This window comes from Macaca nemestrina, chromosome 8 (assembly GCF_043159975.1).
Source record: "Macaca nemestrina isolate mMacNem1 chromosome 8, mMacNem.hap1, whole genome shotgun sequence".
In the NCBI taxonomy this organism is placed as follows: domain Eukaryota; kingdom Metazoa; phylum Chordata; class Mammalia; order Primates; family Cercopithecidae; genus Macaca; species Macaca nemestrina.
The window spans coordinates 132,156,251-132,183,027 of NC_092132.1; the positions used below are offsets into that span (position 1 = coordinate 132,156,251).

At 48.2% G+C, this 26,777-nt stretch overlaps 1 protein-coding gene across 6 annotated transcripts in view; it reads right to left on the bottom strand.

Annotated features, from left to right (window-relative positions):
* The window catches only part of LOC105482151 (solute carrier family 39 member 14), a 57,213-nt gene that overhangs the window by 27,791 nt on the left and 2,645 nt on the right, over positions 1-26,777 (bottom strand). The window contains exon 1 of one of the 6 annotated variants that reach the window (XM_071068509.1): positions 18,022-18,043. The exons of 3 other annotated variants lie outside the window; for them this stretch is intronic. Coding sequence is in view for 2 of the 3 variants with exons in the window: in XM_071068506.1 (XP_070924607.1) it covers positions 2,021-2,035 (15 nt within the window). In the remaining variant the exon portion in view is untranslated. Of the gene's footprint in view, positions 1-2,020; positions 2,420-18,021; positions 18,044-26,777 lie in introns of those variants that run through there. 2 more of the 6 variants (XM_071068506.1, XM_071068507.1) reach the window with 2 other exon arrangements.

Consider the following 26,777-nt stretch of genomic DNA (forward strand, 5'->3'; position numbering starts at 1 on the left):
CACTGCACTCCAGCCTGGGCGACAGAGCGAGACTCCGTCTCAACAACAACAACAAAAAAACAAAAAACAACAACAACAACAAAACAAGATTTTCCTGAAATTAAAGGAAAAACAGAATCTGAAGACTGAAATAATGCACTGTATTCCGCCAATGTTCAATACTGAAACATTACAGTGTTTTTTAGGCATCTAGAAGAAACTCTTTTTCCCCCCAGAAGGGGTTACTATAAAAATTGAGGCTGGGCACAGTGCTTCACGCCTGTAATCCCCGCATTTTGGGAGGCCGAGGGAAGCAGATAACATGGTCAGGAGATGGAGACCATCCTGGCCAACATGGTGAAACCCATCTCTATTGAAAAAAAACAAAAAACAAAAAAAACTAGCCAGGTGTAGTGGTGTACACCTGTAGTCCCAGCTACTCAGGAGGCTGAGGCAGGGGAATCACTTGAACCTGGGAGGCGGAGGTTGCAAGTGAGCCAAGATCGCGTCACTGACTCCAGGCTGGCGACAGAGCGAAACTGTCTCAAAAAAAAGAAAAAAAAAAAAGAAAATTGAGAAACATACTAAAACTTCTTTGAAACAGGAAAAAATCCAACTGCCTTCTTCTTTCCCATAGCACCATTCAGTGTCAGAAGAGAATGCAAGAATGCCAGAAAGTCTCCACAATTCGGAGCAAAAGAAACTATGAGCCAAGAATATTATCCCCAGCCAACACATCGCACAATTAGGTAAAGACAATAGGCAGAAATTCTTGGGCATAAAAGAACTCAGAAAATATAGTCCCCTTCCTGGGGGGAAATATGACTTAACAATGAAATGCATGTAATTAATACAGAAATGGAAATACGGAGAGCTCAGGAGTGCAGAAAGCATGGTAACAGGACTGATGGTGAGCATTAATACCCTTCCGATAAGAAATAATAAAATATCATTACAGGGCTGCGCATGGTGGTTCACGCCTGTAATCCCAGCACTTTTGGGAGGCTGAGGCGGGTGGATCACGAGGTCAAGAGATAGAGACAATCCTAACCAACATGGTGAAACCCCGTTTCTATTAAAACTACAAAAATTAGCTGGGCATGGTGGTGCACGCCTGTAGTCCCAGCTGCTCGGGAGGCTGAGGCAGGAAAATTGCTTGAACCCGGGAGATGGAGGTTGCAGTGAGCCGAGATCGCGCCACTACACTTCAGCCTGGCGACAGAGCGAGACTCTGTCTCAAAAAACAAACAAACAAACAAACAAAAACCCTTCAGGTAAGAAATAATAAAAAATCATTACAGGGCTGGGGGTGGTGGCCCACGTCTGTAATCCCAGCACTATGGGAGGCCAAGGCAGGTAGACTGCTTGAGCTCAGGAGTTCAAGACCAGCCTAGGCAACATGGTGAAACCCCGTCCCTACAAAAAATGCAAAAATTAGCCAGGTGTGGTGATGCACGCTTGTAATCCCAGCTACTAAGGAGGCCTGAGGTGGGAGGTCTGCTTGAGCCCAGGAGTTTAAGGCTGCAATGAGCTGTGACTGTGCCACTGCACTCTAGCCTGGGCGACAGAGAAAAGATCTTGTCTCAAAAAATCATCAAAATAACACAAATCAATTAAAAAAAATACATTGGGCTACAGAAACTGCCAAATGTTTTACAAATGCTTCATTAATACACTCTGGATATTCATGGTCAAACTAACAATGATACAGTCATCTGTGTAAGTCCCAGTTTAGGAAATCAGAAAACCAATCATCTGCCAGCTTGGCCATCAAGTGAATACTGCCCTACAGGCTTCTCTGGGGGTAGAAAGAGCTTTGAGAAAAACCATCCAGCCCATGGCCCTCTCCACTCACCCAAGGAACATCATGTGAGAAGCCACTCTCCCCTCAGACAAGCTGACCTAGGCTGACACCTTCACTCAAGCAAACAGCAAATCTCACAGTTGGAAAACCAATGCTGGCTTGGCCCTGCCCAGGGGGTAATTGGCCCATTCTCCCCCTGCTTCCTCTTGCCCTCCCACCTACTACTCTCCTCCATACCCTAAAAGGATGCATTCTCCTCTTCCAGCTCCTGCTCCCAGGACCTTCGCCTCAAGCCTTGGCACAGTCGAAGCCCACCCAGGGTGGGAAATTTCCAGACAGTGCAGGAGGGCAGCCAGCAGAGCCCACTCACTCTCCTTGTGAAACCTCGCGCTGCTGGGAGGGGCAGGATGGGAAAACTAAGAAAAATAATAATAAAAACTCTGGTGACCCAGAAGCAGGGAACAAAATTAGAACGTTGAGCCTGCTGTTCACCGACTAATATTTACTGAGCCCCCATTGTGTGTGCCAGCGCCTGTGGGAGGAGGTTATGAGGCAGAGACGGGTGGTCAGGGCCCCAGGCAGCCGGCACAGACAAACAGGGAATGGCTTATTTAGCCCCACGCTGAGCACGGAGTGAGTGTAATGACAGCCAGGCCCAGGCGCTAGAGCCAGGAGGAGGGAGGGAGGGAACACATTTGCCAGGCTTGCTCCAGCCCAGCTGGAGCTGGAGCAAAGGGGACTTCCCAAAGCAACTGAGTCAGATGGGCAGGGACCCGGGAAGAGCCCAGAGTGGCCAGCCGGTGTTTTCCCCACCCAAGGTCAGGGTCAGAGTCACCTCACTTCTCATCATTCACCCAACACTTCCCAGACAGTTGCAAAATTCTCCCTGTCGTCCAAGTTCACTCCCGTTTGTCAGACCATGGGGCCAGGCATGTGGCTTAGGAAACGCGGTACTCACATCCATCACTTATGTCACCCCCATGAAGCAGAACTTCCCGGCTTGTTATTCAGGATCAGATAAATAAATAGAAAGTATGATCTAGTGGCCAAATCACTGGACGACACGACGTGCCACACGCCCTGGGTTCAACTTTGGGGCCTGCCAGGAACTTCCCAACTGTGTCCGGCACAATTAAACTGTGAAAGCACTGAGCTCACAGAGGCACTCTGGTCAAGACAGAGCTTAAAGGCTGCTTGGCACAGCACTGAGGCCAGCGCCTTCCTAGTTCCCTATCTTCTGGGTTCTTAGGACAACCCCTTTACTTAGTCCTGAATTCTGCTTCTGTTCAATTACTTCCCTATCGAGGAAGTCGTCTTGGATCACTTTTCCAGCACTTTTCTCTGGCTATTATGGACTCCTCATTACCTTGTCTCCCAGGGAGCCTCCCCAGCTAGATTTGTATTCTTTGAAGATAACTTCCTGAAACGTATCCTTCCCTCCCGTTTCTTCTATGTCCTCCTCTCCTCCCTACCTGCAGCACAGTGCCTGGGACAGTGCTGGGCACATAATGGGCTAAAGGCAGAGAAGTTTTGCCTCCCTTCTAACTGAAGTCTGCCTGCATCGCCCCTGCAGCCTGATAAAGAATAGGGAGCTCTGGCTGGGCGCGGTGGCTCACACCTGTAATCCCAGCACTTTGGGAGGTTGAGGCAGGTGGATCACGAGGTCAGGAGTTCAAGACTACCCTGGCCAAAATGGTGAAACCCCGTCTCTACTAAAAATACAAAAATTAGCGGGGCATGGTGGCGGGTACCTTTAATCCCAGCTACTCAGGAGGCTGTGGCAGAGAATTGCTTGAACCCGGGAGGCGGAAGTTGCAGTAGCCGAGATCGCGCCACTGCACTCCACCCTGGGCAACAGAGCAAGACTCTATCTCAGAAAAAAAAAAAAAAGAACAGGGAGCTCAGAACCATTTGCCAAAGACATTCTATCCTCCTGGGCCCACAGACCAACTTTAACCCAGATTATCTGAGGTCAGGTGTCAGGATCGCCTATTAAGCACTTCTCTACACAACTCCCTGACCTTGAATTTCATTTATATTAATTGAACTAAAAGCTAGCTTATTACCTACTGGCTTTACAAACTCACTCCAAGAGTTTATGCATTCAACAAATACTCACTGCTTACCAATTGTGTGCCAGAAGTCAGGCTAGGTATTGCGGATGCAAAGGACCTAGCACCTAACCTTAACAAAGCAGAGAAAGCAAATAATTCAGCAAGGAATCTAACCTGAATGATGATGACAAGGGCGATGTATAGATCAGGGTGCAGTTAGGTGGTTTCAGCAGAAAGGGATTTTGTACAGGATATTAAATGGCCTAGAGGGTCCTTCAAAGAGCGGAAGTAACAAGACTCCAGGCTGAGCTCCCAGGAGCTACCTATTTGCAAAGATCATGTTGCAGAGCTGGGATGCCATGGAGCTGCTGCTTGTGCTGCCACCAGGTAGCTATGGCACAAGAAGCCACCTGCTCCAGAACCACACCAGGAAAATGCATGTCCCAGGATCCACCCTCTGGAAGGTATCCAGGCTCTCCCTGCAAGACTGTTACATACTTAACACTGGTTCGAGGGCTGGATGTGGTGGCTCACCCCTGTAATCCCAGCAGTTTGAGAGGCTGAGGTGGGAGGATTGCTTGAACCCAGGAGTTTGAGGCTGCAATAAGCTATGATTGCACCACTGTACTCCAGCCTGCACAACAGAGCGTGACCCTGTCTGTTAAACCCCGTCTCTACTAAAAGTACAAAAATTAGCCGGGCATGGTGGTGCATGCCTGTAGTCCCAGCTATTCGGGAGGTTGAGGCAGGAGATTCGCTTGAACCCAGGAGGCAGAGGTTGCAGCTGGCCAAGACTGTGCCACTGCACTCCAGCCTGGGCAACAGAGTGAGACTCTGTCTCAAAAAAAAAAAAAAAAAAGTATACTCTACTGTCAAAAAGGAAGGAAACATGGAGTTGTTCCTTTGACCACATACATGGGAATCTACAAGGTGATACTGTAGACATTAGACCTCAAGGGAATGGGTACTGTTCAAAAAAGGAATAACCCACAAATGTTACCATGGCAAAACCAGAGGCGTCTGCAGTGTTCCCTACCATGCTGTAGGCATTGCCGTAAACAAACAAGGGCAAGATTCTGGCCAAGAGAATGAATGTGTGTAGTGAGCACAGTGAGCGCTCTAAGAGCCAAGACTGCTTCCTGGAACGCGTGCAGGAAAACGACCAGAAACACAAGGAAGCCCAAGAGAAAAGTACCTGGGTGCAACTGAAGGGCCAGCCTGCCCCACCTGGAGGAGGGCACTGTGAAGACCAAGGGTAGAGGCCTGAGCTGCTGGAACCTCTTGCCTGGGAATTCACGGCATTACAGGTGTAAAAACCAAAAGACCTCTGGACTGTAAAAAGAAAGCAAAGTAGTAAAATAAATACTAACAAATGCTAACTCCAACTCTCTGGCAGCAATACACTGGGCAAAACGTGCCTCCAAGGGCCTCTCCCAAGACGCCTGTGTACGCCCTACCTCTCAAAATGGGTGAAGTCCCCCTGAGCCCCCCACCTCACCACTCCGGGGAGGGGAGGTGGGCCCTTGGCAGACCTCTAGCCTTTGTGTTCTGCTCACATCTATCCGATGGCCCATGACAAGCACCTGTGCAGCAGTAGCGAGGCATGCTTGGATGGGCAGCAAGTGTCCCCAGAAGCCAAGCTCCAGTGGCGACCCGACTGCTGGGCCTGCAGCCAAGACCACCTGCCCCCAGCCTACCCCACCTCCCTCGGGTCCTCCTGTACCACTACCTCCCCCTGACGACCTCCAAGCCCTCAAGCCCACTCAAGCCCGACTTCTCCTCAAAGACCCCGCCCATGCCAGTCTACAGCTGAGATGCAGAGTCGTGTGTGGTAATTTCTCCAGGAAAGGGGTTCTCAAAGTGTGGTTGCTGGAACAGCAGCATCACTAACACCTGGGAACTTGCTGGAAGTGCAAACTCTTAGCACTCCTGCCACAACCCACTAAATCAGACACTCTGGGGTTGGACCAGCAACTTGGGTTTGACTAAGTGCTCAGGTGATCACGATGCACACTGAAGTCGGAGGGCCACCAGTCTCAGAGGCAGAGGCAGAACCAGAGCTTTTTCATTCCATCTCCAGATCTCTTAACCAAAGCAGGTAAGAAGGGTTGCTGCTCAGCGCCGGCCCTTTCCCGCCCAGCCCCTGCGTCATCACTGCTCGAGAGGGCACGACCAGGGCGCCAGCAGGAAAGACAGGGGCTGCATCTTGGACTTTTGATTTCTCAGTAACTATAAATACTTACCAACAGATTAATAAAAAAGCCCTATTCTCATGAGAAAGAGGGTTACTGAAAGAAAGAAAGGAAAAGCCCATATTTCCAAATTGGGTGAGAAAGGTAGACGAGTGAATCATAATTCCTCCATTTTCCCTCGGGCTGTCCAAACCTCCCACACAGCACATTCTTCTGGCTCAAGGTCACTGGCAGCCACCAACCCATTACTGAAGTTAAGGCCTTCCCACAACCTCTGCTTTCTCCCTGTGGGGCTCACCACGAACCCAGAGCATCTCCCTTAGATTCCAGGCTCCTGAACAGAAAGAAACACTCCAGCCCCTGCTGTTCCCTCCTAGCCAGGCAGTCCCTCCCCTCCAGAACCTCCTGCCCCTACTTCATCACCGCCCCACCCACCCAAAGCACAACCTCCCAACACTCCCCTCCCTCCAGCAAGGTACTATAGCCCTTTTGCCTGGGAGTCAGGGGTCTCTCCAACTGGGGTCCTGCCCACTGTCACCCTCACCTGCCACTGCTCTCTTGCCTGGGCCCTAGGCTGCATCTGAAATGTTCTACCCCTCCATCCCTGCATGTTTCTATCTCCACACCCCTCCCCGCCACAGGACTAGGAAGTCCCATTCATGTCAGTGGTTTGCAGGCGCCCCATGCACTCTCTCCACGAGGTGTGAAGGGCCTGGACGAACAAAACAAGGCATACTGCGGGACAGAGCACCACCTCGGATCCACCCCAATCCTCCAGCACCAGTCCCATCCCGCAGCACCAGTTCCATCCCCATCCAGGGAACATTCTCACCTCCTGCTTAGTTTCAAGGTCATACGGTTCTAGAAGGACAGGCCTTATACTTTAGGTTGTTTCCTAAGAGTCCTGCGGGATTGGTACGACCTTAATAAGCACCTGCTGCTTAAATGTGTACATGCACACACTCACCGTGCAAACGCATATATAAACAGACAGACGTATCCTCAGCCCCGCGCCCAGACATGACACAACGGCTAAGATAAGGACTTCAATGCAGATGCATTATTTCCAGTCCAGAAGTCAAGGGCAGGAGCCTACAGGTGTCTTCTTCTTCTTCTTCTTTATGTTTTTGAGAAGGAGTTTTGCTCTAGTTGCCCAGGCTGAAGTGCAATGGCATGATCTCAGCTCACTGCAACCTCCGCCTCCCAGGTTCAAGTGATTCTCCTGCCTCAGCCTCCCAAGTAGCTGGGATTACAGGTATATGCCACCACACCCGGCTACATTTTGTATTTTTAGTAGAGACGGTGTTTCTCCATGTTGGTCAAGCTGGTCTCAAACTCCTGACCTCAGGTGATCCACCCACCTCGGCCTCCCGAAGTGCTGGGATTACAGGCATGAGCCAAGGCGCATGGCTACAGATGTCTTCTTAAAGCTCCCTGTCAGAGATGCAAAGGAAGCAGGAGGAGCCTCGCCTAGGACTCTGCAGAGAGGCTGCCTAGAGCACATGCACAGATGGGTTCCAGGACAGAGGTTTCTGGCTCATATCACACCCAGCTCTCACTTAGGGCCAGACGATCCAACACCCGCTCACACAAGGCCTCCTATCCTCAGGTTTAAAAACCTCAAGGCCAGGCGCGGTGGCTCACGCCTATAATCCCAGCATTTTGGGAGGCCGAGGCGGGCGGATCACAAAGTCAGGAGATCGAGACCACGGTGAAACCCCGTCTCTACTAAAAATACAAAAAATTAGCCAGGTGCGGTGGCGGGCGCCTGTAGTCCCAGCTACTCAGGAGGCTGAGGCAGGAGAATGGTGTAAACCCGGGAGGTGGAGCTTGCAGTAAGCCGAGATCGCGCCACTGCACTCCAGCCCGGGCAACTGAGCGAGACTCTGTCTCAAAAAATAAAATAAAATAAAAATAAAAACTTCAAGGCAGTGGGGATGGTGGCACTTTCCAGATAATATGGCACGAAAGAAGTGACTTCTCTGACAACATAACCACTTATGTACTTCCACTTGCCCTTTCGCTCCTCCACGTCCTGCAAACTGCCTGCCCGCCTATTAACAAGGGATCAAAATTCTAACCAGACTTAAAGGCTTACCCTTTCCAGCTAACACCAACCCCAGGGAGCAACTGGATTACCACCAAGAAAGGGTTTCTGCTTTTAGCTTACAACTCGGACAGGCTCCTGTCTGGGTGACTTTCAACCCCGAGGACGTCTTACGGCAGCCACTATTCACAGTAACAAAAAATCAGGGCCGACCCAAAAGCCCATCAGCAAGAGAGTGGAGGAGTGAACTGCAACACGACTTTAACACCAACTGGACATGCCAAGTTTTTAGTAACTACTGGCTTTTTTTTTTTTTTTTTAAGACAAGGTCTCACTCTGTTACCTAAGCTGGAGTGCAATGGCATGATCACAGCTCACTGCAGCCTTGACCTCCCGGACCCAAGTGATCCTCCCGCCTCAGCCTCAAGAGCAGCTAGGACCAGACGTTCACACCACCATGCCTGGCTAATTTTTTAAATTGTTTTGTAGAGACAAGGTCTCACCCTGTTGCCCAGCCTGGTCTTGAACTCCTTGGCTCAGAGATCCTCCCGCCCCAGCCTCCCCAAGTGCTGGGATCACAAAAGTGAGCCACCACAATCGGCCAACAATAGCCTTTTGAATGCTGCTCATTCTTCAAGGCTCCCTCCAGGAAAATTTGGAAGGACTCTCTGCATCTGAAGACACTGCACTGTAAACTCCCTGAGGACAAGAGCTCATGCAAGTCTTCCTTGCAAAGTGGATGGAATACAAGGAATTTGAGTGGAGGAAATATTGAAATAAAATAAAAATCTCTTACCTGGGCTTCCAGCTTCCTCTCAGCACCTACTCTGTTCTGTCAGAGTCTCCCACTCCCCTCTTTTAAGTTTAACATATGCACATATCAAGTGCCCAAATCGTAAGTTTACAGCTTAATCAAAGATTCATCTGGGGTGGGCACGGTGGCTCACGCCTGTAATCCCAGCACTTTAGGAGGCCGAGGCCGGTGGATCACCTGAGGTCAGAAGTTCGAGACCAGCCTGGATAACATGGCGAAACCCCGTCTCTACTAAAAATACAAAAATTAGCCGAGCGTGGTGGCACATGCCTGTAATCCCAGCTACTTGGGAGGCTGAGGCAGGAGAATCCCTTGAACCCGGGAGGCGGAGGTTGCAGTGAGCCGAGATCGTGCCATTGCACTCCAGCCTAGGCAACAGAGCAAAACTCCATATCAAAAAAAAAAAAAAAAGTCATCCTTCTAAAGTACAAATTGGTCAGGTGCGGTGGCTCACACCTGTAATCCCAGCACTTTGGGAGGCTGAGGCAGGTGGATCACCTGAGGTCAGGAGTTGGGGACCAGCCTGGCCAACGTATAGCGAAACCCCATCTCTACCAAAAAAATACAAAAAATTAGCCGGGCATAGTGGCGCACACCTTAGTCCCAGCTACTTGGGAAGCTAAGGCAGGAGAATCGCATTAATCCAGGAGACAGAGGTTGCAGTCAGCCGAGATTGAGCCACTGCACTCCAGCCTAGGTGAGAATGAGACTGTCTCTCAAAAAAATAAACTAGGCCGGATGCGGTGGCTCAAGCCTGTAATCCCAGCACTTTGGGAAGCCGAGACGGGCGGATCACGAGGTCAGGAGATCGAGACCATCCTGGCTAACACAGTGAAATCCCGTCTCTATTAAAAATACAAAAAAAAAAAAAAAAAAAAAACTAGCCAGGCGAGGTGGTGGGCGCCTGTAGTCCCAGCTACTCAGGAGGCTGAGACAGGAGAATCGCATAAACCCAGGAGGCGGAGCTTGCAGTGAGCTGAGATCCGGCCACTGCACTCCAGCCCAGGTGACTCCGTCTCAAAAAAATAAAATAAAATAAAGTATAAATTGATCACATCACTTTCCTTGCTTCAATCCCTCCAATGTCTTCCCAGTATATGAAGAATAAAATCTTTTTTATTCTAATTTCTTTTTTAACTTTTTTTTAAGACGGGGGTCTCACTATGTTGCCCAGGCTGCTCCTGAACTCCTGGCCTCAAACAATCCCCCTACCTCATCCTCCCAAAGTGCTAGGATTATGGGTGTGAGCCACCACACCCATCCCACACGGAATAAAATCTAAACACCTCTTCCTGGTCTATAAACCACTGTGTCAACTGGCCTTTGCCCATCCTGCTGACCATAGAACTGGCTCATCTCACTCACTGGCCTGCAGTCACCCAAGCCCTTCTTCCTGTCCCTTTAACATATGAAGCTCATTCTGACCTCAGAGCCTTTGCACCTGCTGTTCCCTCTGCCTAGAATGCTCTTCCCCTAGATCTTCCTAACAGGTCTCAGTTCAAGAGTCACCTCTTCAATGTGGACAAAAAAGCCCACTCCCAGGCATTGAGAACCCTAATACCCTATTAGTCTTTTTTCATTATCCATCTCCTCCTAACTAGACTGTCCACTCCAGGAGGGCAGAGACTGGAGGGCTGGGTAGTACCTGGTGTCCATCCCCAAACAACACCCACTGAAAGCATGTTATTTTCCCACTGCCCATTCATGAAGCGCCACACATTTCAGTTTTACTGTTCGCTGGTCTTTATGCTTGGGTGAACTACAGGCAATCTTGGGGAGAGGGCAGGGACCCCCTGTCTCCTGCAGTCATTTCAGTAGAACAGAACTGAAGACCCTGGAGAGCCAGAGAAGCTGGCCTGGAATAGAGACGTAAAACATAAGGTGGAGTTTTTTGGTTTTTTTTTTTTTGGAGACAAGAGTCTCACTCTGTTGCCCAGGCTAGAATGCAGTGGCACAATCTCGGCTCACTGCAATCTCCGCCTCCTGGGTTCAAGCAATTCTCCTGCTTAGCCTCCCGAATAGCTGGGACTACAGGCACCTGCTACCACGCTGGGCTAATTTTTGTATTTTTAGTAGAGACGGGGTTTCACCTTGTTGGTAAGGCTGGTCTCAAACTCCTGACCTCAGGTGATCCACCCGCCTTGGCCTCCCAAAGTGCTGGGATTACAGGTGTGAGCCACATTTTTTTTTTTTTTTTTTTTTGAGACAGTCTCACTCTGTTGCCTAGGCTAGAGTGCAGTGGTACAATCTCGGCTCACTGCAATCTCTGCCTCCCAGGTTCAAGAGATCTTTCCACCTAAGCCTGCCGAGTAGCTGAATTACAAGCGCCCACCACCACGCCAGGCTAATTTTTGTATTTTTTGTAGAGACACGGTTTAGCCACGTTGGTCAGGCTGGTCTTGAACTCCTGACCTCAAAGGATCTGTCGACCTTGGCCTCTCAAAGTGCTGGGATTACAGGCATCAGCCACTGCGCCTGCCAGTGGTTTTTTTTTTTTTTTTTTTTTTCTAAACATAAAGTGAGGTGGGGCAGGGGACACAAAGGCAGGCAATGGGAGAGAGGCCCGGGCAGGCAGCCTCCCTTTCCACATCCCTGAGAAGGTCAACCAGCTGATAATTCCACCAAAAATAACATTCTCACTCTTCCCTGTGGCAGGGGAAGAAAAAGGAAAGTCCACAAGTACAGGCTGTTTCTAGAATTTCTCACTGGCTCATGGAAATTTTGAGTTTCCCTGCCATCACACACATCCTGAAACGCTGGGGGAGGGGGCCCAGTGCCGTCAAGAGGGAGTGATGCCAGAGTCACCATGGCCACAGCCGGGAGCTGGCCAGCAGAGCCACTGCACACACCAGTTTACCCACGGCCAAGGCTTCTGCCGTGGGAGGCACCACAGAGCGTCCCGAGGAGCCGGGAACAGGAACTGAGACGTGGAATTTCTGTTCTGAGACCTGGCACTTGGTCAGCAGCCTGGGCCTGAGGGAGTGGGTGACTTTGTACTTTCTGCACCTTTCTGGGAAGGGAGATGGGAACGGCGTGGCTTGCTGCCCCTGGAAACCACCCAGGGACCTGGTGTCCTGAGAACTTGCCCAGCCTATCAGATGGAAAATAGCCAGCCCTGGAGAAATGGTCAGCATTGGAATTGGAATACAGATACACCAATCAGAGTCACATGGGCCTGGGATGACAGGGCACAGGATGCGCCCTCAGTGAGCAGGAGGAGAGAAGGGCGGAGGCAGGGAGGAATCCCAGGGCTCAAAGCCTTGTCCTCTCTGTTTCCTGGTAGGGAAAGCAGGGCCAGCCTCCCTGCAGGCCAGCGCGGCTAAACCTGGCCCCAGGCCTCCAGCACGCTGTGCTCTAAGAAAACAAGCGCCCAGTCCCTGGGGCCTGGCCGGGGCGCTCTGCTTCCAGGAAAGGACAGAGTGCAGACTGTTCAATCTTACAGGGCTCTCTCAAATAACAAGATACACACCCATATCCCACCCCACTTGCTCCCACACAAATACAACTTTTAGGGCTTCCAGTAAAATAAGTGAAACAATATAGCTGGTCCAGGTCTGCCCTGCTCCTGGTCCCTCCAGGACAGCAGCCCAGTAATCCCTGTGCGGGTGGGCGAGGCGCTTCTGGTGAGCTGGCTGCCTCTTCCTCTGCTCGCTCCTTGTTCCCCAGCAGGGAGCAAAGAAAAGGATCAGAAGGGATCTTCCAAGAATGAAAGGAATCCTGAGATGCAGGGATAAAATTGGCTGGGAGGCAGTCCCTGGCCTCAGGGGTTGCAGTCAACAAGTATTTATTAGGAACCTACTGTATGATTTGCTGAAGCTACCATCCTGAGCAGAGGCAGTGGTCCTTTCTGGCTTACACCACAGCCAGCTTTCCACCAAAGCCAGCAGAAGACCTGCATGGACAAGGATCCCTATCCTCAGCCTAAAAGAAAAAACCACCGGCTGCGGTGGTTCACGCCTGTAATCCCAACACTTCGGGAGGTCGACGCGGGTGGATGGCTTGAGCCCAGGAGTTTGAGACCAGCCTGGCCAACACAGTGAAACCCCGTCTCTACAAAAAAAAAAAAAAAAATGCCAGGCATGGTAGCACGCCTCTGTGGTTCCAACTACTGAGGAGGCTGAGGCAGGAGGATCCCTTCAGCCTGAGAGGCAGAGGCTATGGTAAGGTGAGACCACCACACTGCACTCTAACATCGGTGGCAGGGTAAGACTCTGTCTCAAAAAGGAACAAAACAAAACCCTCAAGGTTCTAAGTTTTATTCTTTTTTTTTTTTTTTAATAGAGTCAGGGTCTTACTTCTGTGGCACAGGCTGGAGTGCAGTGCCCTGATCATAGCTCCCTGCAGCCTTCAACTCCTGGGCTCAAGGGATCCTCCCACCTCACAGGTAGCTAGGACTATAGGCACATGCCACCAAGCCTGCTGGGCTAATTTTTAACTTTTTTTTGTAGAGATGGGTCTTGCTGCATTGCCCAAGCTAGTCTCTAACTCCAAAACTCAAGCAATCCTCCCCAGCCTCATCTGTCCAAGTAGCTGGGACTACAGGCACGTACCACTGTCCCTGATCAAGATTTAACTAGTTCCATACTCCCACTACCTGTGTATGAGTGCCTATTTCACAGGATTCTCACCAACACCGAGTATTAAATCATTCCATCTTTACAATTTGATAGGTTAAAAATTACTTATTTTAATCTGCATTTCTTTGATTATCAAGGTTGACTTTTATATTTCTACTCCTTTTACAAATTGCCTGTTACTCTTCTTTGCCCGTTTTTTTTCGTTGTTTTTGAAACAGAGTCTCACTCTGTTGACCAGGAATGGAGTGCAGCGGCATGATCTCGGCTCACCGCAACCTCCCCACCCGGGTTCATGTGATTCTCCTGCCTCAGCCTCCCAAGTAGCTGGGATCACAGGCCCGTGCCACCACGCCCGGCTAATTTTTGTATTTGCAATAGAGTCGGGGTTTCATCATGTTGGCCAGGCTGGTCTCGAACTCCTGACCTCAGGTGATCCACCCACTTCTACCTCCCAAAGTACTGGGATTACAGACATAAGCCACTGCGCCTAGCCTTCTTTGCCCATTTTTGCTGATACATTCATTTTTTTATTGGTTTATTATATGGCAAAATATTAACCTTTTGTCACACGTTACAAATATTCTTCCTAATTAGTTGTTTGCCTTTTAATTTTGTTAACTGGTATTATTGACATAATTTTTAAAGAGGTAAAGGCAAATATATCATACTTCTCCTTTTTAAAGTTTCTGCTTTTAGTAACATGCTTGGAAAATCCTCTCCTGCCCTGGTATAGGAAATACAGCTGTATTTTCTTGCATTTAAAAAAATTTAGGGGTCGGGCGCTGTGGCTCACGCCTGTAATCCCAGCACTTTGGAAGGCCAAGGTCAGGAGATCGAGACCATCCTGGCAAACTCGGTGAAACCCCGTCTCTACTAAAAATACAAAACATTAGCCGGGTGTGGTGGTGGGCGCCTATAGTCTCAGCTACTTGGGAGGCTGACGCAGGAGAATGGCTTGAACTCGGGAGGCAGGAGCCCCACTGCACTCCAGCCTGGGGGACAGAGCGAGACTGTATAAAAAAAAATTTAGAGACGCTGGGCATGGTGGCTCACTCCTGTAATTCCAGCACTTTGGGAGGCTAAAGGGGGTGGATTGCATGAGCCCAGGAGTTTGAGACTAGTGTGGGAAACATGGCAAAACCCTGTCTCTACTAAAAATACAATAATTATCTGGGCATGGTGGTACATGCCTGTAGTCCCAGCTACTTGGAAGACTGAAGTGGAAGGATCACTTGAGCCCGGGAAGTCAAGGCCGCAGTGAGCCATTATGGAGCCACTGCACTCCAGCCGGGGCGACCGAGTGGGACCCTGTCTCGGGGTAAAAAAAAACAAACAAACCGGAAATGGAAGGCAAGGCTTACTGATAAGCTGGGCGGGTGGGAGGGTGCTCGGTGGCTGGACGGGGTGGGGTGGGGGGTGCTTTTTGCTCCCTTTTTGAAGCTCTTCACTTGGAGGTATGAAACAGATTCCAGTCTTGGACTGCATCTGTGCGTGGGTCCCAAACCCAGTGGCACCACTGAGGCCTCATCTTGGTCCTGAATCAGAACTTTCTAGGTGAGGCCCAGGCCACCTGGGGCTAGAGAGGTGCTAAAGGATTAGCCTCTCTTTAGCCCCAGGAACTGGCCTGACACTTCAAGACTGCTGGACCAAACACTGCTGTCCCTTCTAAGTACAAAACTCTGCAATTATTTCAGCTCTCTGACCTCAGTTTTCCCTCTTTGCCACAGGGCTACCACAATCTGTCCCCTGCCCATCCTACAGCGATAGTGTCACACTCAACCAGAGCTCTCTGTACAGAGGCAAGTTGCTGGTACAGTTATCCCTTGGCATCGGCAGGGGACTGGTTCCAAGACACCCCCTCCGCCCCCAGGATACCAAAATCTACAATTGCTCAAGTCCCTGATATAAAATAGCACAGTATTTGCATATAACCTACGCACTTCCTCCCTACAGACTTTAAACCATCTCTAGGTTACTTACAGTATCGAATACAATGTAAATGGCATGCAATAATTTTTATACTGTGTTTTTTTATTTGTACTCTTTTTAATCATTATATTGTCGGTTTTGTTTCTTTTCTTTTTTTTTTGAGATGGAGTCTCGCTCTGTCATCAGGCTGGAGTGCAGTGGCACAACCTTGGCTCACTGCAACCTCTACCTCCCAGGTTCAAGCGATTCTCCTGCCTCAGCCTCCTGAGTAGCTGGGATTATAGGCGCACGCCACCACGCCCAGCTAATTTTTGTATTTTCAGTAGAGATGGGGTTTCACCATGTTGGCCAGGATGGTCTCGATCTCTTGACCTTGTGATCTGCCCGCCTCAGCCTCCCAAAGTGCTGGGATCACAAGAGTAAGCCACCATGCCTGGCCAGTTTTGTTTCTTTTCTCAAATACTTTCCATCAGTGGTTGAATCCACGGAGACAGAGACTGCGAGCTGACTATACTGCAAAGTGTCTGGATCTTAAGGACACAGGGCCTCTAGCCCAGCCTTCTACCCACCTGGTTTTCAGATCTGTGTCACCATGAGGGGAGCAGATGGCCTGAGGATGGGCCCCAGCCTCCACACAGCCAAACCTGCCTTCTCTCCTAGGTCTAAAAAGAAATCTCTTCTCTTTGGCAGCTCTGTGAACCAGAGTTTAGTAAGCAACTCTTCCCACAATCCTGAATCTAGTGGGTTGAATACTATCCCCTCAAATAACTGTCCACCTGAAATCTCAGAAAGTGACTTTATTTGGAAATACAGATTTTGCAGATAAAATCAGTTAAGGATGTCAAGATGAAATTGTCCTGGATTTAGGATGGGCCCTAAATTCAATGACGTATGTCTTTATAAGAAAAAGGAGAGGGAGATTTGGACATGCAGACATACACCAACAGGGGAAGGTCATGTGAAGACAGAGGCAGAGAAGGGAGTGGTGCAGCCACAAGCCAAGGAACACCAGGAGCCACCAAAAGCTGGGAAAAGAAGGAAGCATTCTCCCCTACAGCTGTCAGAAGGAGTGTGGTCCTGGTGATACCTGCATTTCACACTGCTGGCCTCCAGACCTGTGAGAATACATTTCTGTCGTTTTTAAGCCACCAAGTTTGAGGTAACTTGTCAGGGGAACCATGGGACACAGATCCACGGGTAAACACTTTGGTGCCAGAATTAAGACCTGATCATGTTGAGCTGCAGCTGGCAGAACGCTAAGATAACTCCAGTGACCCTCACTGCTGTGTGTGGGCGGAACCCATCAATATGAGACATCACTCCTGGGATCATGGCACACTGTGTAGCAAAAGCGAGTCTGCAGGTATTTGCCAACCACATTAGTCGACGTGAGACAGGGAAATTACCCTGAGTGGGCCAGAACGAAGCTGGTGAGCCCTTACAAGGATGGCTCCTCTTGGCAAAAAGAACTGAAGTGTGAGCAGGACTCCATGTGGGAGAAAGGCTGTGTCACCGGCGATGGAGGGGACCACATGGAAAGGAAATTCAGGGGCCTCTAGGAACTGAGAGTGGCCCCTGACTGGCAGTCAGCAATGGAAAATAGGGGTGAGGGGGCAGGGGACCTCAGTCCTATAGCCACAAGGAGCTGAATTTTCCACAACCATATGAGCCTGGCAGAGGCCCTGAAACTCCAGCTGACACTCTAAGTTTAGTCTTCTAGGACCCCCGGCAAAGGAGCCAGTCATGCAATGCTCGGCCTTCTGGCCTACAGAATTGTGAAATGCTAAATGGGTGTTGTTTTAAGCCACTATGTGTGTCATACTAATACGCTTGCCTGCTCTGATAGACCTCCACTCTCCAGAGCAGTGAAGTGACAAGTTCTGGTCACAGGTGGCAAGGCCAGGCAGCATGGGTCTCTGCACTCCGTCCTATTCCAGTTTACTTCCAATTAATCCGTTCTACTGACACATGCCTACCAAGAGCGGGTGGTAGGTAAATGAGTGGTAGCGGTTTCTGATCTTGGACCGGGCAGGCTTTATAGCTTCTAACATTAGGCTACAGTTCTCATCTTACAAAGAATTCTAAAGCTAGGAACTGGATGGGAGTATTGTTTAAGACAAATACAATTGGCAAGAGAGTTGTGAACTGTAGAGAGGGACAGTGTAGCCGAGTAGGCACAGATCCAAATGGGGTATTCAGCAGGTAAGCCACTGATCAAGCACTCAGTACATCCTAGTGCAGCTCTGCGTGCAGAATCACAGAGTATTTAAAATCAGAAACATTCAGCCGGGTGCGGTGGTTCACGCCTGTAATCCCAGCACTTTGGGAGGCCAAGGCGGCAGATCACTTGAGGTTGGGAATTGGAGACCAGCCTGACCAACATGGAGAAACCTTGTCTCTATTAAAAAATATAAAATTAGCCGGGCGTGGTGGCGCAAGCCTCTAATCCCAGCTACTCGGGAGGCTGAGGCAGGAGAATCACTTGAACCTGGGAGGCGGAGGTTGCGGTGAGCTGAGATCGCGCCATTGAACTCCAGCCTGGGCAACAAAGAGTGAAACGTGAAACTCCGTCTCAAAAAAAATAAAAATAAATAAATAAAATAAAATAAAATCAGAAACACTCACCTCTGCCTCCAGATGTTACTATCTGAAAGGTGAGTTGAGTCAAATACTCTACAGTCCACACGTGCAAATGTGTGTTAATCAGGGCCACGATAATAGGAGCAAAACCAGTGGAAAATAACCTTCATCCCAGCTAAGAAAATGGCTGAAAGGGTTTTTCACTGTTGGAGAAAGAAGTCATAATGAAAAGGGAAAGACTAAAATAAAATGAAATTTGTAAGGTTAGATCAGAATAAGAGGTATCAGTACAAACTTGTATTTTGTAGCATACATGTATACAGATAGGTGCTGAATAATCTGTCTCCTAGCTTTGTCTGCTAAGAGGACCTATTAGCAATGATAACTCCTGTAGCAATGAACACCCCTAGCAACCAGACCTTGGTTTCTAAACAGCGTTCTCCAATAAAGGAAACCAGACTCCGTGGACAAGTGCCTGACTGTAGGGCTGGGGCAGCAAAGTCACAAGATGAGCCTGGAGTATTTTATAGTAAAGGAAATTAAGGAAACACTGAAAAGCAAAAAAAGACAGGGGCTTACCAGAAGCACACAGGAGACAACTGGAAGGAGCTCCTAAAATGGTCAAAGCGAGAACAATTTGAGCCGCAAAAAGTATTATTCAACTTTCACCCATAGAACAAAATCTGATTATGAATAATCAAATGCATGAATAAATGGGGAAGCAGGGCCAGCTCTTGCTTACAAAGAATTCCAATAAATAAATGTACAAGAGGGAAACAGAGAATCATCAGGCAAACATCACAGTAATCATTGTTGCAAGCAGGGTCCACAGATGGATGCTAAAATTAGGGGATGAAAGTACAAGGAGAAACAGGATTTGCATAGTCTCAAAGTATCTCCTGAAACTACAAAGGGAAAGAAAGATAACTTTTCAGTTTACCCATTCGGGTTTTTTTTGTTTTTTGGGTTTTTTTTTTTGAGACATTGTCTCACTCTGTTGCCCAGGCTGGAGTGCAGTGGCTCCATCTCAGCTCACTGCAACCTCTGCCTCCCGGGTTCAAGCGATTCTCCTGTCTCAGCCTCCCAAGTAGCTGCAATTACAGGTGCATTGACGTCACCATGCCTGACTAATTTTTATATTTTTAGTAGAAACTGGGTTTCACCATGTTGGCTAGGCTGGTCTTGAACTCCCAACCTCAGCCTTTGCCCACCTCAGCCTCCCAAAATGCTAGGATTACAGGTGTGAGCCACCGTGTCTGGCCCCATTCAGTTTTTGTAAAACAACAACAAAAAACCCACCTTTTTTCAGTGTGGAAATCAAGCAGACACCAACCAAGTAATCCAGATAAATATCACCAGTAAAAAATACTCTGACATGGCCGGTGCAGTGACTCATGCCTATAACCCCAACACTTTGGGAGGCTGAGGTGGGTGGATCACTTGGGCTCAGGAGTTCAAGACCAGCCTGGACAACATGGTGAAACCCTGTCTCTACTGAAAATACAAAAAAAAAAAAAAAAAAAAAAAAAAAAGTCAGGTGTGGGTGGCTCATACCTGTAATCCCAGCTACTTGGGAGGCTGAGGCAGAGAATCGCTTGAACCTGGGAGGTGGAGGCTGCAGTGAGCCGAGATCGCACCACTGCACTTCAGCCTGGGCACAGAGTGAGACCCTGTCTCAAAATTAAAAAAAAAAAAGAAAAAAACCCCGTGACATTATGAATACCTCAAAAAGATGCAACATCACTTTGTGTTCCAACATTCTAGCAAGAAAAGAGGGAGAGACTGCCACGGACTGCAACAGCCTAAGGAGAAATAACTAAACAGTGTGGGATCCCAGATCAGATTCTAGAAACAGCAAAAGGATATTAGTGAAAATATTGGTGACATTTAAATAAGGCCTGCGGTTTAGTTAAGAGTGTTATGCCAATGTTGATTTCCTGCTCCTGATTATATAATTATACTCTGGGGTGAGGAATATAAAGGAATTCTGCTGTATTTTTGCAACTCTTCTGCACATCTAAAACTAGTTCAAAATAAAAGTTTAAAATAAAAGGAAATGGGCCGGGCGCAGTGGCTCAAGCCTGTAATCCCAGCACTTTGGGAGGCCGAGACGGGCGGATCACGAGGTCAGGAGATCGAGACCATTCTGGCTAACACAGTGAAACCCCGTCTCTACTAAAAATACAAAAACTTAGCCGGGCGAGGTGGCAGGCGCCTGTAGTCCCAGCTACTCGGGAGGCTGAGGCAGGAGAATGGCGTAAACCTGGGAGGCGGAGCTTGCAGTGAGCTGAGATCGGGCCACTGCACTCCAGCCTGGGTGACAGAGCGAGACTCCGTCTCAAAAAAATAATAAATAAATAAATAAATAAATAAATAAATAATAAATAAAAGGAAATGGTTAAGCAAACTAAGATACAGCCATGGCCGGGCACGGTGGCTCACTCCTGTAATCCCAAAACTTTGGGAAGCCAAGGCGGGTAGATCACTTGAGGTGGAGTTTGAGACCAGTCTGGTCAACATGGCGAAACCCCACCTCTACTAAAAATACAAAAATTAGCTGGGCATGGTGACGCATGCCTGTAATCCCAGCTACTAGGGGGCGCTGAGGCAGGAGAATTGCTTGAACCTGGGAGGCAGAGGTTGCAGTGAGCCAAGATCGGCCATTGCACTCTAGCCTGGGCAACAGAGTGACACTCCGTCTCGGAAAAAAAAAAAAAAAGATACAGTCATAAGACAGACTAAACACTTAGGAAGAAATTTTGATGTCAAGGTAAGATGGGGGTAGACAGCCATTCCCCCACCCCCCCCCAAAAAAAAAAAAAAAAAAAAAAACAACTGTAAGAAAACATGCCAATATGAAAACAGAGACTGGAGCAGGATTATCGACTTTTCCCAAAATATTTTTTTGCACTTTACAATATGCATGCATTACTTCTGATAATCAGAAGAAAATAAAGTTGACAAAAATACCAAACAATTGTTTGGTGGAATTCTGTGTATAGTTAGTCACATCTATTACAGTTTCTGGGAGAGACTTTTAAGGGCTGTGTTCAAACTGGAGGCTGCTCCATGCTTCTGAGGGCTGAGGAAGATGGCAGGAGGCTGGAGGAAGTGGACCGGTACAGAGGACAGGGACGTGGGGCCATGGAGTTGCTCCAGATAAGAGCAGGCTGGCCAGGCGCAGTGGCTCATGCCTGTAATCCCAGCACTCTGGGAGACCAAGGTGGGTGGATCACTTGAAGTCAGGAGTTCAAGACCAGCCTGGCCAACATGGTGAAACCCCATCTCTACTAAAAATACAAAAATTAGCCAGGCATGGTGGTGTGCACCTGGAGTCCCAGCTACCTGGGAGGCTGAGGTGGGAGAATTGCTTGAGCTCAGGAGGGGAGGTTTCAGGGAACTGAGATCGTATCACTGCACTCCAGCCTGGGCAACAGAATGAGACCCTGTCTCAAAAAAAAAAAAAAAAAAAAAAAAAAAAAAAAAAAAAGAGCAGGCTGGCAGGCTGCACCCCAAGACAGAGGGCTGCTGGCAAGTCTCTGATATGGAAACAGCTCTGAGTTCCAAGAGAACACTCGTACCTTAGACCCGTGAGCCATTCAAGACTCCTAGACCCAACGTACGTTTCCAGCCACCTCACCTGCTGCTCCCTCTTATCAGCAACCCTGGGCCACGTGCACCATCCCACCGGCATTCACGCATTCACACGGCTCTCCTTACCAGGATCCTGCTCTCTCTCCCCCTTCCTAGCTTTCAAGATGTGGCTCCATCCCTCCCCAGGAAGCCTTCTCTGTCAGCTCCTGCCACTCCCTCCTCTGGCCTCACCAAGTACCTCTCCTCTGTTCCACTTGCTGCAACTTCAGGAAGGCCATCCTGCATCTGACTTTCCACATGTGCACAGCTCCTCACACATTTCACAAGCATCTCGGGAATGGAGACAGTACTTAGCAGCTCTCTTAGCTGACCGCCACTGGACTGCTCAAGGCCCCCAGGTCTCCAGTCCCTCCCTGCAGCCAACAGGCCCCTCACCACGTGGCCAACCTCCCCTCCTACCCCACCACCTGCTGTCACCATTGAAGGTTTCCATGCCAACAGCCAGCTGTGCCTATTCTCAAACCTCTTTAGGCAGGTTCTATTTATTTAAATGGTTATGATTTATTTAAATAACAACTGAGGGCTGGGCCCGGTGGCTCATGCCTTTAATCCCAGCACTTTGGGAAGCCAAGACCAGCGGATCATTTGAGCTCAGGAGTTCGAGACCAGCCTGGCCACCATGGCAAAACCCCATCTCTACTAAAAATACAAAAAATGAGCTGGGCGTGGTGGTGCATGCCTGTAATCCCAGCTACTTAAGAGGCTGAGGCAGGAGAATCACTTGAACCTGGGAGGTAGAAGATGCAGTGAGATTGCACCACTGCACTCCAGCCTGGGTGACAGAAAGAGACTCCGCCTTGGAAAAAAAAAACAAAACGAGAAAACAAAAACAAAACAAAAAACCCCATAAAATAAATACAAAGAAAAATGTCTGATATCTGAGAAAATTAAGCTAAGTGATCTAGAACAGTAATTCTGAAATTACTGTCTTATATTTTGACACCTGGGGTCCCTGAGGTAAAAGACTATTTTTCTTCTTCTTTTTTTTTTTTGAGACGGAGTCTCACTCTGTAGCCCAGGCTGGAGCGCAGTGGCGAGATCTCTGCTCACTGCAAGCTCCGCCTCCCAGGTTCACGCCATTCTCCTGCCTCAGCCTCCCGAGTAGCTGGGGCTACAGGCTCCAGCCACCACGCCCGGCTAATTTTTTTGTGTTTTTAGTAGAGACAGGGTTTCACCGTGTCAGCCAGGATGGTCTCGATCTCCTGACCTTGTGCTCTGCCCGCCTCGGCCTCCCAAAGTACTGGGATTACAGGCGTGAGCCACCACGACCCGCCAAAAGACTATTTTTATTCTAATATACAGAAATTAAAAGCTTTTCACTCTCACTTTTCAGAAGCCACATGAAATGTGACATGTACCTGTGTCATCTTGAGTTTTTGAGAAATTTCTAAGGTAGAAGTTTAGGGTATAATATATAGGTGTTCTCAGAGATTAGCTTGATTTGTTCTCAGAACTTTTAACTGACTTCTTAACAGCAAATTTAAGTTACACCTATTATAATCTGTTATCTCATTATCATCCAATAATAATTATTTCAAAATCCTGAAATTTCTAAAAATATGCTAACAAGGCCATTCTTTTGACTACTTTATTTTGGAAAATATAGTTATTTTTCATGAAACTTTTTTTTTGAGACGGAGTCTTGCTCTGTCACCAGGCTGGAGTGCAGTGGCACGATCTTGGCTCACTGCAACCTCTGCCTCCCTGGTTCAAGAGAGTCTCCTGCCTCAGCCTCCACAGTAGCTAGGACTACAGGCATGCGCCACCACGTCCAGCTAATTTTTTGTATTTTTAGTAGAGACGGGGTTTCACCATGTTGACCAAGACAGTTGCGATCTCTTGACCTTGTGATCCGCCCACCTCAGCCTTCCAAAGTGCTGGGATTACAGGTGTGAGCCACCAGGCTCGTTCGAAACATTTTTTTTTTATGTTAATGTGTAATAGCCTTATTTTTGCTTTTTTAAATGAATAAATAACTATTTTAAAATTTCTGTTTTGAGGCTGAGGCAGAAGAATCGCTTGAAGCCAGAGTTTAAGACTAGCTTGGGTAACATAGTAAGACCATGTCTCAAAAAAAAAATTTTTTTTTCTTAGTTTTAATTTTTAATATACTATCAATAAAGATAGCCACTTATACAAAAGACAATGTAAGGGGTCCTAGCATCAAAAAGTTTGAGAATTACTAATCTGGAAAGACTTGTTGCAAATGGAAAAATAATAAAAAGCTGAAATTAAATTAGGTATGTACATAAAAGCAGTAACTGGATTCTGAACATGGCTGTTTTGCAAATCTCCTGTCTTCGCTTTATTTCTTTATTTAGTGAAAGTTAATTAACAGATTTAACCTTTTACCCAGCAATCCTATTTCACAGATGTATTCTGCAAACATTAAGTGCAGACAGGGTGATAAATGTGTTGGTTAAAAAAAGATTATACTTCCATACTATGGAATACTACACAGCTATAACAGAGAATGCTAAAAGCATTCTATATGCTGATATGGAAAAAAATCTTAATATTGTTGCTAGGTGAAAAAAGCAAGGTGCTGAATGATGTTTAAAATGCTACCTTGGAGCATTTATTGAAAAGCTGGGGGAAGACAAGATTTTGCTATTTTTTACCGTTTTGATTTTTCAACTATGTGAATACGGAGCCTAGTAGGAAAAAAATTTAATGAAAGGAAGGAAATGGGAAATTACAGGTAATACGTTTAAGTATGATTTTTATATACCAACAATTTCTAAGTAGTCTAAATAAGGGATCTAAAGACTCAAAGGAAAGGACTTGGCCCTAAATCAAAGTTTTGGTGAATAAAAATACATACATGTTTTAAAGATAAAATAAAGGTGCCGGGCGCAAGTGGCTCACACCTGTAATCCCAGCACTTTGGGAGGCTGAGGCGGGCAGATCACAAAGTCAGGAGTTCGAGACTAGCCTGGCCAACGTGGTGAAACCCTATCTCTACTAAAAATACAAAAATTAGCCAGGTGTGGTGGTGGGCGCCTGTAATCCTAGCTACTCGCTTGAACCTGGGAGGCAGAGGTTGCAGTAGGCCAAGATCACGCCACTGCACTCCAGCCTGGGCAACAGAGCAAGGTTCCGTCTCAAAAAAAAAAAAAAAAAAAAAAAAAAAAATATATATATATATATATATATATATATATATATATATATATGATATGGCCGGGCACAGTGGCTCACGCCTGTTAATCCCAGCACTTTGGGAGGCCGAGCTAGGTGGATCACAAGGTCAGGAGTTCAAGATCAGCCTGGCCAACATGGTGAAACTCTGTCTCTACTAAAAATACAAAAATTAGCCAGGCCTGGTGGCAGGTGCCTGTGATCCCAGCTACTCCGGAGGCTGGGGCAGAGAACTGCTTGAACCCGGGAGGCGGAGGTTGCAGTGAGTTGATCGTACCACTGTACTCCAGCCTGGGCGATAGAGTGAGACTCCATCTCTAAAATAAAATAAAATAAATTTTAAAAATGATTTAAAACATGTATTTTTTTTTAGATTCTCAACTTTTATCTGATTTTTTTTTATTAACTACTAATACTGAGTGCACTGCCTAAGAGGGCCATTAGGAACTCGGTGGTAATAAATGTAGGACAGTCACCGTCTCATTCCACCAAGCTCCAAGATTCTCCAGGGCCTGCCCTTTGAGGGAGGTTAGGAGTTCTAACAACAGCCCGATCTCCAGTTGCCAAGGTGGGGAATTCAGTTTCCCATGGTTGGGCACTCTTTGCTCCCTTGGGCAGGCCAATTCTGTGGCTTCCCCAGCCTCTTCTCCTTGTGCAGGTCAGAGCGCCCAGCCTCTGCATCTCTGCCTCTGCCAGGCCCAACCAGGGGCCACCTCTAAGAGGTTTAATGCCCATGGTAAGGGGGTGGGGGAACAAGACAGTGGGGCTTCATGATCCTGTGTCCTAGGGGCTGTCCTCCTGTCCCCTAGGTGGGCATGAGGCCCTGGCTGGCGACAGTCGAGGGGGCGGACTCTGGACTCCTTATCTCCTGGCATTCCACTAGCCTGCCAGCCGGGAGGTCGGAGAAGCCCCACTGCAGACACACGGTGAGTCCTGGCTGGGCTGAGCAGCAGGCCCCTTCCCTGCTCACTCCCCAGCCTCCCATGTCTCCAGGGAGTCTGGAAAGACAGACACTTCTCCAGAAGAAACTAACACCCCCTCCCTCAATAAGCGCAGGGACAAATGTCCCCTTCCTCTTCTAGTTTCCAAGTAAAGACTGGAGGTGTCAGCAATTTCATAATCACATTTAGGATCAAAAATAGAACCCTTCTTTGGTCTTCTCCATCAAGTCTCTTGGCCACTGGTAACCATGTGACTCGGGTACACCAATTCACCTCCCTGGATCCCGTTTCATTCACTGTAAAATAACGGGGCCGGACTCCAAGATCACCAAAGCCCCCCGGTCAACATTCCATGGTTCTGTGGCTCAACAACATGGCGGAGCGTTACCTTCGCCAAGTCAGGGCAGGCCATTATCCTGACATAGTGGGGACAGGGAGGTCCTGGTTCCCAGGCACACACAATCTATTCACAACACTACTGTGTAAACCCCACGATTCTGCAAATATTAAACAGGGATTGAGGTTCCTCTTGGAACAGTGCAGGGTGTGAGTAGGTAAGGAAGGAGGAAGAAGGTAAGCAGGGTTTAAAAACAGAACCAGTCTTGTGAGTGATATGTACCCTACACACACACACATGTGCACACACATGCACACACACACAAGCACACATGCACCACCCAGGCACACGAAGGCATTGTTACTCCTTCCTGGCCACATGAGCCCAGAGAAGGAGCATTTCTTCTCCGAAGAAATCAGAGTAGCTCCCAGAAATAAAGGTAGAAAGAAGTTTGTTTTCCGTAAGATTGCCCAATTGATCTGTGGGACAATCCCTGGCAGGCCACAGAAAAGCGGCCTTCCCAGAAGGGCAGGGAAATTGCATCCATGTTGCCAAGGAAGAGATGAATCAACCCTATGCCTGGGCTCACACCATTCCTACAACCCAACCCAACTGTCAGCTTCTGGCACCCCTAAATAACCCACTCCACCCCACAAAAATTATGACGATGAGAACGATGACAAGCCCTCTACTATGTTCCAGGCAAAATCACGACATCCTGCAAGCCA